Source organism: Triticum dicoccoides, chromosome 5A, assembly GCF_002162155.2.
Source record: "Triticum dicoccoides isolate Atlit2015 ecotype Zavitan chromosome 5A, WEW_v2.0, whole genome shotgun sequence".
Lineage (NCBI taxonomy): Eukaryota > Viridiplantae > Streptophyta > Magnoliopsida > Poales > Poaceae > Triticum > Triticum dicoccoides.
The window spans coordinates 580,167,238-580,180,082 of NC_041388.1; the positions used below are offsets into that span (position 1 = coordinate 580,167,238).

Consider the following 12,845-nt stretch of genomic DNA (forward strand, 5'->3'; position numbering starts at 1 on the left):
GCCATGGTCACGGGTGGAGCTCGGGGGTGAGCTAGGCGGCGGCGGCGACGACGACGGAGTCGCAGCTAGCTTCGCAGGGGGGGCGGATGCGGGAGTGTCCAAACGACTTGTATCTTTTTATATAAGACATTTTAGATCACTACTTCTTTAATGATCTAAAAGGTCTTCATATTAGTTAATTTATATGTGATTGCAAGTAGAAAATCAATCTAAAAAAGTAGACAAGTCAAAGAAATCTTGCAAAACGGCACTGGTTCTTCCATGTTGGTCAATTTGACGGCTGAATTCATCGTTGAAAGGGGGCCTGTCCAATCCACCGGAAGAAAAAGGGATGCTTGATCCGGGCAGCCGGGCGTTGAACATAAACTAGTCGTAATTCCCTCTTTTTGCAGGCACACATTAGTCGTAATAATTCCCCTTTTTTCAGGCGCACAAAGTCGTAATTCGAGACAAGGCAATATGCCGTAATTAACTTTCGATCTCCCTCATCGCCCTCTTCACCGTCTAATTGTCGGCACGGCAGGCCACGCATCCATGAAGTTGAACAGTACTACTACAGTAGAGAGAGAGACATTGGATCCCAGCAAGGCCAAAGTCTGAACAAAAGGCGATCACGCACGCACGCACGCTACGAACAAAGATAACGCAAGGCGCAGCAACAGCCACGCGATCGACGAGGAGATATATGCCCATGCAGCAGGCATCGTATCCCCGCCCCGGGCTCCTGGCCAAACAGATCACATCGGTCGATCGGTCCATCAACAGGGCGGGCTGTCTGTCGGGGCACCTAGTCCGTCCCATCCATGCATGCAACGGGCCAACGTAGTAGCCATACGTACAGTTTGACGCCCACGCACCGCCGGAAGGAATCCCGCAACAGCGCCGGCAGCAGCGTTCTCCTCCCGATCGGGGAATAAAAGGATCTGCGCTGTGCGCCGCGCAGCGGCCACCGCTGCCTGCCGGGGCAGGCCGCGGCAGCGGGACAGGGCATCGGTTCCGCCTGTCGACCGCCCAGCCCAGCACGCGAATGGCGATGCGCAAGCGCGCACGCATGAGCGTATGTCCATCACTCGTCTCTGTGTGTCCACGGCGACGCGCGCGCACGAATGAATGCGTGTACATGTCTCTCCGTGGCCTGTGCGCGTCCATGGCGACGCGCGCGCGGACTGTGCGGCGATGGCGAGCGCGATGGCAGGCCGCGGCCGGCGCCGGGGACAGGACGCATCCCGCGCCTCTCGCGAAAGGGATGCGCCCGCCCGTCTCAAGTGCGTGCGCGGCCCCGGCCCGTGCCGTCGCCGTCGCGGTGAGCTCACCGTTTTGTTCTGCTGACCGACCAAGTCATATTCCGTGCCCAGTGAGTCTTGTCTGGTGAGTGACTGGCCACATCTATCTCATATACTGCACCCGTCAAGTTGCGAGATCTGCTGCGCGCCAACTTGCGTGCATGAATCCCAAAGGGTGGCTAACTTTGCACCGCTAATTAGAAGATGATGACAACTCTTGTCTGTTCTCCACTGGAAGAAGAAAAAAACAGTGTGAGGTGAAGGGATAAGAGCTACGAGTATTAGCCCGAGGGAACTACGTACGTACTGGAGTGGTGATATTTTATCATCATGTGATCAGTGATGATATTTTATCATCATGTGATCAGTGATCAGTTGGCCAACCTTTGCAGAGGCAGCCCAGCGCGACGCCCTACCCCACGGCCAAAGCCCTACACCATTAAGGGCACCACCGTTTTAAAAACGGCATCAGTACACTCCATGACTGCAGTTTGTCTGCCCAAACGCCAACCGCGGCCACACCAACCAAAGCAGCGCCAACGACCAAGGACGATATCTTTCTCCCCGAAACGAAGTTGCTTCATGCCAAAGACACGAGAGATTCATATGATCTAGCTAGTAGGAGTACTCGTGAGTAGAGTAGTGGTAGTACTGAACTGGCAGCTATAGGTGGCGCGACACGCATGAACACCGGCCGGAGACATCTCTCTTTAGAGCACTACTATCGACCCTTTTGCAAAGTCGTTAATCAGTTCTACTACTACTAGTAGGTGTCATCCAATTTCGTGGCGCATATCGAACTTTGGATCTCCCACTTCTTTTTTTGACCGCCTTTCCTAGCAGAAAGGAAACAAGTTTAGCATTTTGTTAATGCGTGTGGGGGCTGGAAAAGGGGAAACTCCACATGATCCACCCGCCAAAGCACAGACATACACGCAGCCACACTGCAAACCCGATTAGGGAATATGACAGGATTATTCGTGGGCGCATGGAGCGCGGCCCCATGGTTCAGCGGTTCAAGAGGCAGGGGGATTATGCAAATTAACTGCCATGTTCCTAATGGACCCATGCATGTCCCCTCCTATATTCTGTGTTCATGTTAGACAACGGATTCATTGAACCGGCAGCAGCGGCAGCTCGGTTTCTGAATTACAAAATATACGTAGTGAAGCGCCATGGTATGGATGCATATGATATGAATAACCTTAAAATTGTTTGCTTCTTTTGGAGCAAGCCTTATTGGACCACATGTGGTAGCTTCCTGTTCTAGGTTGTTTACCCGAGAGAATTGTATACTCACTCGCTTTCATACAACACCGGGAGGTAGCTGCCTGTCCTGTTCCCAAATTTGGGACTCGCTGTTCAGACACCCTATATGCCCAGACAAGCAGTTAAAAAAAAACTTTCAGACACACTATAATACTAGCTATACATGCCCAGACAACCTGTTAAAAAAACTTTCAGAGAAAAAGGCATATGGAGGTGATCATACGGTTGTCGCCATTTCACTCAAACTAACTCTGAGGCTGATGATCTGAATGCGCAGCTAGTGATGCGAGAAAAGAAAATCAAAGGACGCCAGCCAGCCCCTTGATTTCTGAACAAGGGTTCAATGATGCCTGGCTTGCACAGGTAAACTACGAGCAGCCTGATGCCTGGAGCTGCATGCAGTGCATCGCTGTCCTGCCTGCCTCTCCGATCGATGGATGGATCTCCGCGGGCGATTGACTTTCCTGCAGATATCTCGTAAAGATATAGTATACCGACAGGCTTCACTGGTGCAGCTCGTAAAGAAACGGCGCGGCGCGCATCACGCGCGCAGTAACTTCGAAATGCTAACATAACTAGTGCTAGAGGATGGATCGAGCGCGCGATCTGTCTGCAGGGTCAGTGGCTTGCTAGCTAGATACAGGACAGGTGGATACTACTAGATCACATGCGATCGATCGGTCTTGGCTGGCTGGCTGCCATCGACCTAGGGCTCTAGGCGCTGGGCGATGCAGGCAGTATGCATGGCATGGCACTGGCAGCGTTAAACTAAACTAATCCGTCGGTCTGTCCGTAAAATGGATGATTAATCAACGGTGGCTTCGTCGATGGATCTCCCAAGAACAAGCAATCGTGCATGGGCGGAGCGGAGGGGGTCGACAGGGCCGCCAATATTCGCGCTGCCTTGCCTTGGTAGGGCGACAAGCCGTGCAGGGGTGCCGATGCGCTGCCGTCTCTACATGCATGCATGATGCACAGATTATATTACCTAATTTAAAGAGGAATCTTGTGAATCTTAAAGCCAGTTTGTCCCCGCGCGCTATAATTGTCATTAGGGTGGTAGCTAGATTGGCTTAGCTAGCGTGTTCTTTTTAATTGGTTGGGGCGTTGAGAGGAGAGGAGGGTGAGTGGCCAGCTGCTGGCATGGCATGGGCACATGGCCGGCTGACCCGAGGAGGAAGATGCATGTCGTGCGTGGCTCCTTCGTTCGTATGTGGCGGGCGACGTGAGGAGGAGAGGACTGGAGGAGCGTGCATTCTGCGTAGCTGCGGCTGCTCGATCGGTGTGTGCAACTTGACTTGCGACTTGCGACTGCGTTGAATACACAGCTTTTCTTTCTACTAAGAGCTTCCATCTAAACAAGTTGACACATGGAATGGAGGATCCTGCGTCATCACCGACGTCTCATTTCTACCTTCGGACCAAGGCCCAAGGGCGACACACTTTCATCACTCAAATTCAAAATGGGGTTTGCATCCTTTCAAAAAAACAAAGGGGGTTACATGCACATGATCGGACAAGCGTCCATACATACACCAGAGGAAAAGCAAAGGGGGATACAGGACTTGCCCCAAAAAGAGGGGATACAAGAGAAGAGTGTCTCGCCGTCGCGCTGAACATGTAGGGAATTCCTTTTCCTTTTTTTGAGAATCTGTAGGGAGTTCCTAAGATCCAGTCTTGAGGACCGGAGGAGGAAGAAGATGGGAGCAGGTTTTTTTTTTTTTTTTGAGGCAAGATGGGAGCAGGTGGAGGAGATACTAGCAGCAAGCCGTTCAGAATTCAGAGGTTCCATTCACAATCGTGGGCTTGGGCTTCTTTACAGTCTTACCGGCCCGCCTAGCTTCTGTGTTCCTGTATCCCTAAAAAAAACTTCTGTGTTCTTGTATCCCGCAGAAAAAAGAAATCTTCTGTGTTCTTATGCATTGACACCTCTGATTGGCACCTTGAGGACTCTCTTATGCATTGGTGGGACTCTCTTATGCATGGGCCTACTGAGCGCTGAATGAGAAGATGCGTTGTGCTACAAGAATTCCCACCCGCGGAGATCCATGTGATGAACATTTTGGATCTGCAACAACAGATGAATCCTACATTTTGTGAAGCATTCTAGTATGTTTTTCCCATGCACAATCAAACCAGCATGCAATCGCGTAGCACTCAATATGCCATGACACTATTCTTGCGTTTTAGAAATCCTGCGAGTCAATCTCCAGTAAATTACTCATCCACCTTATATACCGGTCCACCAAAAAGAAATGCAAGAATTCAATTTCATACTAGTCCTTTCTCATTTGCGGTCAATCTGACATAGCATGTTTAAACTGGGATTGTTTGATTAAGAAAACATGATTGGTACACAGAACATACTGCTCGAGTTCCTTAAGGTTCATCACCACCATTGAATTTGCTGGATCATGGAATGTGTACGGCTAATTTTTCTCTTCTACACGTGACGTCTCCTGTTGTACACGGTCACATCATGCGGCTTTGACAGTAAACCCTTTTCTTCTGTCTGAGTTACAGGACAGGGCATATAGGAGGGCAACACTCAAGAATTGCTAATGGGCACAGAACTAACACACACACACACACAAAAAATCAAATAACTCCAAATGACAAGTTCAAGTTTCCCCAGAATTGATTTACGGTGTATCATGATCTGATTGGGCGCGTCCCTTGTAACCGGATCATCTTGATAAAGGAAATTCCATCAGTAACTGCATTGTGCCAAGAAAACAGTATGCATTAGATGATTATTATGCAGATGATACATCCTAACAGTAACTCCTAGTGATCACGATCAGTAAATGAGTAACTTGCATAAGAAAGTTAACAGTATTTGTGAGTAAATGTTGCACGGCGTCTTGAATAGTGGATGTGGGTTGAAACAGCTCTTTTAAAAGTTTGAAATAACAGAATGGCACAGTACGATAATTTTTTTAAAGGCCATTAGAACTTATATATTACAGATAAAACTGCAAACCATAAAGAAGTCAGAGTACCTTAAGAGTCACCCACTTCCTAATGTTTGATAGTTTGTAAACACCATTGGTTTATTTCCAATTCAACACCCAGAATCTAACTAGTGTATGTGATATTATTTTTACCCTACTGAAAATCACAAAACAAGCCATCATCTTTGTTTCCGAATACATCATTCACTGCACTAATCACCATGTGTTGCACTACAAATTAGTGAGATATATGAAGTCCTCTAATAGCACTAAAATCCCTAGTTTTGCCCAAGGGGGATAAACAACGGCTGGGTGACTTCACAAAACATCTAGTACACATCTCCAAATTGTGGTCAGTTTTTACACCTTTTGTGACAATATATAAATTATTACATCAGATGCTGACATGCACAACAGAACCCCTTAAAGTTGTCCCGGAGTTTCACTCGAAGGCGGAAACTGGTCATAAACTAGAACTGGTAGATGCTTAATTAAGCATTGAGATGTTGACTCAGTCATCTACAACTGATGAGAGATTACCAACTTATCCCTCCCAGCACCCAGCATAGCATACCCAACTCAAGGATACAATCAGCAACCACAACAACGGCATGTGTAATAACTCGACTATGTGCTGACAGCAAGTACAATAAATTGGCCAAAGTTCTAACTGAACTTCCTATTTCCAGTAATAAGATATATACCACTTTAGATTCAGAACAACACAGAATCATATTAAATCAAACTGAAATCAGGGTATATAAATATTGAAAGGAGACGGAGAAAATGTGGCCTTAGTTCCAAAGCCGAAAGACACAATACAAAAGGAACCATATAAAAGGCATTCTTCACTAGCAGAAGACATGTACACGAAAAAATAGAATCTTAATACAAGCCAAGATACTCAAGTCATGCATCCATCATTATGCATATCAACTGGTCCAGGACACAAACTGAAATCAAACAACAACAGATTATAAAAGTTCAAGGAACACATACCTCCATCGGAAGTGGTATTGACAAGAAAACCTTCAGAGTCGCCCATTAACAGCATAAAACATGGAGTCATATTACGAGAACTAACACGGAAACGAATTTGTCACATCTTACGCCAAACAAAGTCCACTGCCCATTTCATTGAATTTTGCGCTTTTGTGCTGTCATATATCAACAAGGAACGGTAAGGACAGAAGCATTATTGAAGGAAATCATGGCTATAATAAAATACTGAGTAAATGCTTCCTTACTTTTTTTGTGGTTACGTACAGCCGCCAAATTTTCCATTCCATCATGTTTCCTCTTCTATACAAAGATCATTAAAATTTAGTGCATAGCCAAAATATGAGTCAACATCATGCTATTTGAAACACATTGAATAAATGGGACTACCTTCTCATGATGTTTTTTGGAATTATCACCTCCCAAATCATGATGCATGCTCTTCTCTTTTTTCTTTTCTTTGTCTTTGTCTTTGTCTTTCTCCTTCTCCTTCTCTTTTTCTTTCTCTTTCTCTTTCTCTTTGTCTTTGTCTTTATCTTTACTCCGATCCTTATGGCGATGTTTGTGCTTCTTGTGTTCCTTGTCCTTGTCTTTCTCCTTGTGCTTTTTATGCTTCTTCACTTTGTCCCTGGACTTAACCTTTGATTTTCCCGATATAGTTGGAGTGCCTTTTTCAGCCTGGTGAATGCAAGAGAGTTGAAACAAGGAGTGGATGTAGCAAAAGAAGAAAATGTTCTAACGGGGATATCCTACCGAAGGCAGATCTACTGGCGCTGTTTCTCGCAACTGAAATGCGTGTCCTAGTGTTTCCATGTCAAAGGGCTGAATATAAGCAGTCTTCTTCTCCCTCAGATCTGGATTCTGAATGAGTTGATCTATCTCCATCCCTTCTCCTTTACGGATTTCAGTATCACCCACAACATTCTGAAGATAATGTGTATCTGAGATAGCCAGTGGCAATGGTTTCTTACAAAAGAAACTGTGATGGTTCAGCAGCCTGTAGCGGCTAATTAAATCAACAGCCCCAGTGAGCTCCCGAGGACCTGAAATACACCGAAACTCATAGTGTGTCAAGAGTCAAGAGTTCTTTTATTTGCAAGCAATAACAAAGTTTTGGTCCTTCAGGGCCAAAACTGGTAAAGGATGGAAGCCTCTGAACAGAACCAGTTGAGCGGCAAAGGTGGACGTGCTTTATTGTACAAGTCGTAACGTTGGTCTAAACTCAATATTTCGCGTAGATAACACCAACTTGCTTATTTCATAATGAATATTTGACCCAGCATAAGAATTCAAAAAGCGCAGAATAGTACTTCATCATCGTTGATACTGTTACAACTTATAAGCATGTGGCACCCATGAACTTATCTAATCAAAAGTATATACAACGCATACTAAAATGCCAGCCTTCATGCTATGGCCTATGACAGATCAACATACACATCACATGACAAAGCGACTTTAATTGAGTTACAGGGTTTCTAGCTCATGTGAAATTTGATAACCTTTTCAACATATACGTCACATTGTCTTTTAGATAAACTTAACACTACCAGGGCATCAATCAAAGCTACAAAACATGATCATGTTTGAAAAGGTTATCAAATTTCACATGAGCTCACCTAGATTATTTTTTCTAGGGTTAGCATACTCAGATAAAATACAATATATATCCTAGATAAAGGCCCTGAGAGTTACAGAAGACCAAAGCTAAAGCAACATAATGTGACTTCGCCTTCGCATTTATCAAGAGTGCCATCACTGCAACATTTGCAAAAGAGATATACCGATATAAGACGCAAATAAGTAAACTCATGGTCATGTACGAGAAGCAAACAAGCTTCATGCCTTACTAACAACTCAAAACCAGAATAGGTCAATCTGTTTATTTTATTCTTAAATATGTATCGCTCAATTTGTATAAACACTCCTTGGTTTTTTAAACTGTACAGCGTGCTATACCATAAGATTGGTACGAATATGGTGTTACCCATTTTCGTGAACAATGAAGAAGAATTAAAATAGTACCAAAAAGGACATTACCTTTTCCAAATTTACCATCCGAAGCCGTCTGATTAGAGCCTGACATTTGCAAAATGCATGTCCACCTAAGATTTGATTTAAGAAAACAAATACACATAAGCAATCAAGCAAAAGAAGCAAAGTTAGTTGGATACATTTTAAATCATAGCTCAAGAAGGTGCGCCTAACGCCTAGCGGTTAATTGTGCTTAATCTGTGCATAAATGAGCGCTTTGCTCAGAAAAGCGCAAGGGGGCGGCGAAACGCACAATTAACGCCTAGCAATTTTTTGAACTATGTTCTAAATAACGTACTAGATAGACTTAACTAACACCAACACTAAAAATAGAAATTGCATCTGCTAGTTAGGGCCTGCTGCTAGTGTTAGAATATTTTCCACTTCTGTGTATGGTAAGTTGGTAAATGTACATGATATAGAGGTGAATATTGGAGAAAACGATAGGTGAATATTCGTGGTGTCAAAATCTGTTATACCAAACACTTTATCCTGCACTGCGAAATTCGCTAGACAATTCACCCATTGACCCGCTATATGCGAAGATCGGTTACATTCATAAACAAGATTTGGATCCTGCATAGGCTAATGCGAAAGCGTAATAATATGCAATCTGTACCGCTATCTACCAGCAAGGGCCGATTAGTTGCTAATCCGGGCGACAGTAAAATGGATTTTGTTAGCACCAACAATTTCTTCCCCGAACGTTTATGGAGCGACGGCACAGAGTCCTTAATAATTATTAAATGAGCTTTGGCAGGCAGACACGGAGGTAAACAGAGTATCTTCAAGCTAGAGGGCATGGAACTTGTGTGGTCAAGGCCGCCATGGGCGGATCTAGATGGTGCGCCGGGGGCGCGCCGCCGCTCCCAAGATTTGTGATTAGCTTGGCTCTAAGCAACCACCGGATGGCTAAAAGCTCGTACCTCAAAACCCGTCGACTGCGGACGGAGTGGATACGGCGGGGACGGCGATGGGGGCGGCGCGCGTGAGAGGCGGGAGGGTTGGGAGCGGGTGGGGGGCGTCGGACGGTGATGCTATCAGCACGGCACGGCGACGGCGACGGCTCGAGGGACTAGGGTCTCAGATTGGAGCTGAGGTCAGAGCATGTGAGATAAGTCAGAAGAGGAAGGAAACTATGAGAGGACTGATAGGAAAATTCTATTAGTACTACTCTCTCTCTTTTTTGACGTAATAATCCACCTAAAAGTATTTAATTCTGCCTGCGGAGCAGATGGTGCGCAACTTCTTTCGAAAAGCTTACACGTGGTCTCAAAAGTTTAAAATTCATAGAACCTACTAACTTTGTACTAAATCGCGTTTGTTTTGAAACGGAGGGAGTATTAGAGTAACAAATGTGTATTGCCGCGAAAACACAAAAATAATCCAAGTGAAGAAACTCAATCAAGCAACCAACACTCATTTACGTAACTGAAGTAGTGATGAAAGCGGGTTTTTTCTTCAGAGAAGTGATGAAAGCACCTTTTGCAAGATGTGATTTTTTTTCTTTCTAAAATTGGAGGGGTCTCATGAGTTCTAGATGGATGAGGAAGATATGACGGGAGAGTGAACACACCCCGCCACCAACTCTAGTTTATACGATAGTGGAAATTATGCTCTTGCTATAAATAGATAACTTTATTTAAGTGAAAATGACAACCATGATACAAAAACTTGGCACGACGTAGCAGTTTAGTCGGACCCGTCGACTTTCAAATCACACGATTTTGCCTTGTATAGACTACAAATAGATCTCTTATTTTTGCCGATATAGATGCGTGAGTATTAAGTGGCTATCTGGAATGCATTTAAACTTTGGCGCGTATTTCACTCGCTCGCCATGGCATAAATATGCATTGCTTGATTTGTTCCAGGTCATTTGTATATTAATTGGCTCGTTGTGTTTTGTGGTGTGGGCAGGAAAAAAATGGTAGACACCCACAGGCGTAAAAATGGTGCAAGCGTGGCCCAAAATAATAATGGCAAAGGGGTTTCTCTTTCGATCTCCATAGTGCTCTACAAGTTGGGTGTCTTTTTTTTGGGTAGAAGGAAGGATTCAATGGGAGGGCAAAGGGTAGTTATGTTTTAGGTTAGCTCTTGTTTTTTACAGACTTTCTTTTCGGTGTAATTTAATAAAGAAGTACTCCCTCCGTCCGTGAATAAGTGTACATCTAGGATTTGTCTTAAGTCAAAGTTTTGAAACTTTGACCAACTTTATAGAAAAAAATAGCAGCATTTATGACACTAAATTAGTATCACTAGATTTGTTTTGAAATGTATTTTCATAATATACCAATCTGATGTCATATATACTACTACTCTTTTCTAAAAAGTTGATTAAAATTATAAAATTTTGACTTAGGACAAATGGTAGAAGTACACTTATTCACGGACGGAGGGAGTAGCCCTTAGCGGTGTCGCGGGGCCCACAATCGATTGGTTGTTCTTTGCGAAGATTACTCCTTCTATGGTTTACTCATGTGAGTTTATCATGGGCAAATCTGACATGGATAGGCTTTGAGGTGCTAAAAGATCCTCACTCTTAGAAAACATCAACAACGGCCTGAGCCCGTAGATGCTGAAGAGCACTCCTATGATACAAAAAGCTAGTCATGTATGAACTTCCATAATGATTGTTGTAAGCCACCTCCTGGTGCATGGACACCATGACCACCACGACGATTTGTCGGTGATGTGTGTGTGATGTGGGAGGCGAGCATGGGCCACAAGAACCTTTGCATGACCCAGCAAATGCACCGGTATAGGACCGAGGTTATGGTCTACAGGGGTGAATAGACCTATCAAAAAATACCGCTTCAAAATTTAGTTGACTGAGTTGTAGAATTTTCGACATGGCTGCTTAGGGTAGCCTGCATATGAAACTCTATAACTAAAGTACGAGTGCGGAACCTAGACTTGCATAGAACTCCAAATTAAGGGAAATGATATTGCAACGTAGTTAACATCGCGATGTTTTCCCGAGTTTTGGATGGTGTTGTCCAACTCCACATTGGCGTAGGTTCGGGGACAAAAGCCCTAAGGCCTCGACAAGGTCATCCACAGGAGCCCATGAAACCTCTTGCTCACTAACTGCGTCTCGCGATCGGCCTGACATGATATGATCGCGCTAGATCGCTCACGTCCAACGCACAACGCCCGAGTTGGGCCACACCATGCTGGCCTCCAATATTCATGGCACTCATCGCTTGCGTTTCTTCATCTTACGTATGGGTCCTGCTGAAGGAAATATGCCCTAGAGGCAATAATAAAATTATTATTTATATTTTCTTATATCATGATGAATGTTTATTATTCATGCTAGAATTGTATCAACCGGAAACTTAGTACATGTGTGAATACATAGACAAACAGAGTGTCACTAGTATGCCTCTACTTGACTAGCTCGTTGATCAAAGATGGTTAAGTTTCCTGGCCATGGACAAGAGTTGTCATTTGATGAACGAGATCACATCATTAGAGAATGATGTGATTGACTTGACCCATCCGTTAGCTTAGCACTATGATCGTTTAGTTTATTGCTATTGCTTTCTCCATAACTTATACATGTTCCTATGACTATGAGATTATGCAACTCTCAAATATCGGAGGAACACTTAGTGTGCTATCAAACGTCACAACGTAACTGGGTGACTATAAAGATGCTCTACAGGTGTCTCCGATGGTGTTTGTTGAATTGGCATAGATCAAGATTCGGATTTGTCACTCCGTGTATCGGAGAGGTATCTTTGGGCCCTCTCGGTAATGCACATCACTATAAGCCTTGCAAGCAATGTGACTAATGAGTTAGTTACGGATGTTGTATTACGGAACGAGTAAAGAGACTTGCCCGTAACAAGATTGAATTAGGTATTGAGATGCCGATGATCAAATCTCGGGCAAGTAACATACCGATGACAAAGGGAACAACGTATGTTGTTATGAGGTTTGACCGATAAAGATCTTCATAGAATATGTAGGAACCAATATGAGCATCCAGGTTCCGCTATTGGTTATTGACCGGAAGTGAGTCTCGGTCATGTCTACATAGTTCTCGAACCCATAGGGTCCGCACGCTTAACATTTGGTGATGATCGGTACTATGAGTTTATGTGTTTTGATGTACTGAAGGTAGTTTGAAGTCCTGGATATGATCACGGACATGACGAGGAGTCTCGAAATGGTCGAGACATAAATATTGATATATTGGACGGATATGTTCGGACACCGGAAGTGTTCCGGAGAAGTTTCGAATAAAACTGGAGTGCCGGAGGGTTATTAGAAACCCCGGGGGAACTAATGGGCCTCG

General features: G+C 44.4%; 1 protein-coding gene across 1 annotated transcript; it reads right to left on the minus strand.

Moving 5' to 3' along the window:
* Positions 1-4,816: 4,816 nt before the first annotated feature.
* On the minus strand, positions 4,817-9,648 carry LOC119303024 (mediator of RNA polymerase II transcription subunit 19a-like). The gene is made up of 7 exons (XM_037580102.1): positions 9,466-9,648; positions 8,546-8,610; positions 7,259-7,548; positions 6,896-7,183; positions 6,754-6,808; positions 6,506-6,663; positions 4,817-5,269 (listed from the first exon to the last, which is right to left on the minus strand). The coding sequence occupies exons 2-6, from the start codon at positions 8,589-8,591 to the stop codon at positions 6,641-6,643; spliced, it is 702 nt and encodes a 233-aa protein (XP_037435999.1). The 5' UTR covers positions 8,592-8,610; positions 9,466-9,648; the 3' UTR covers positions 4,817-5,269; positions 6,506-6,640.
* Between the last annotated feature and the right edge of the window lie 3,197 nt (positions 9,649-12,845).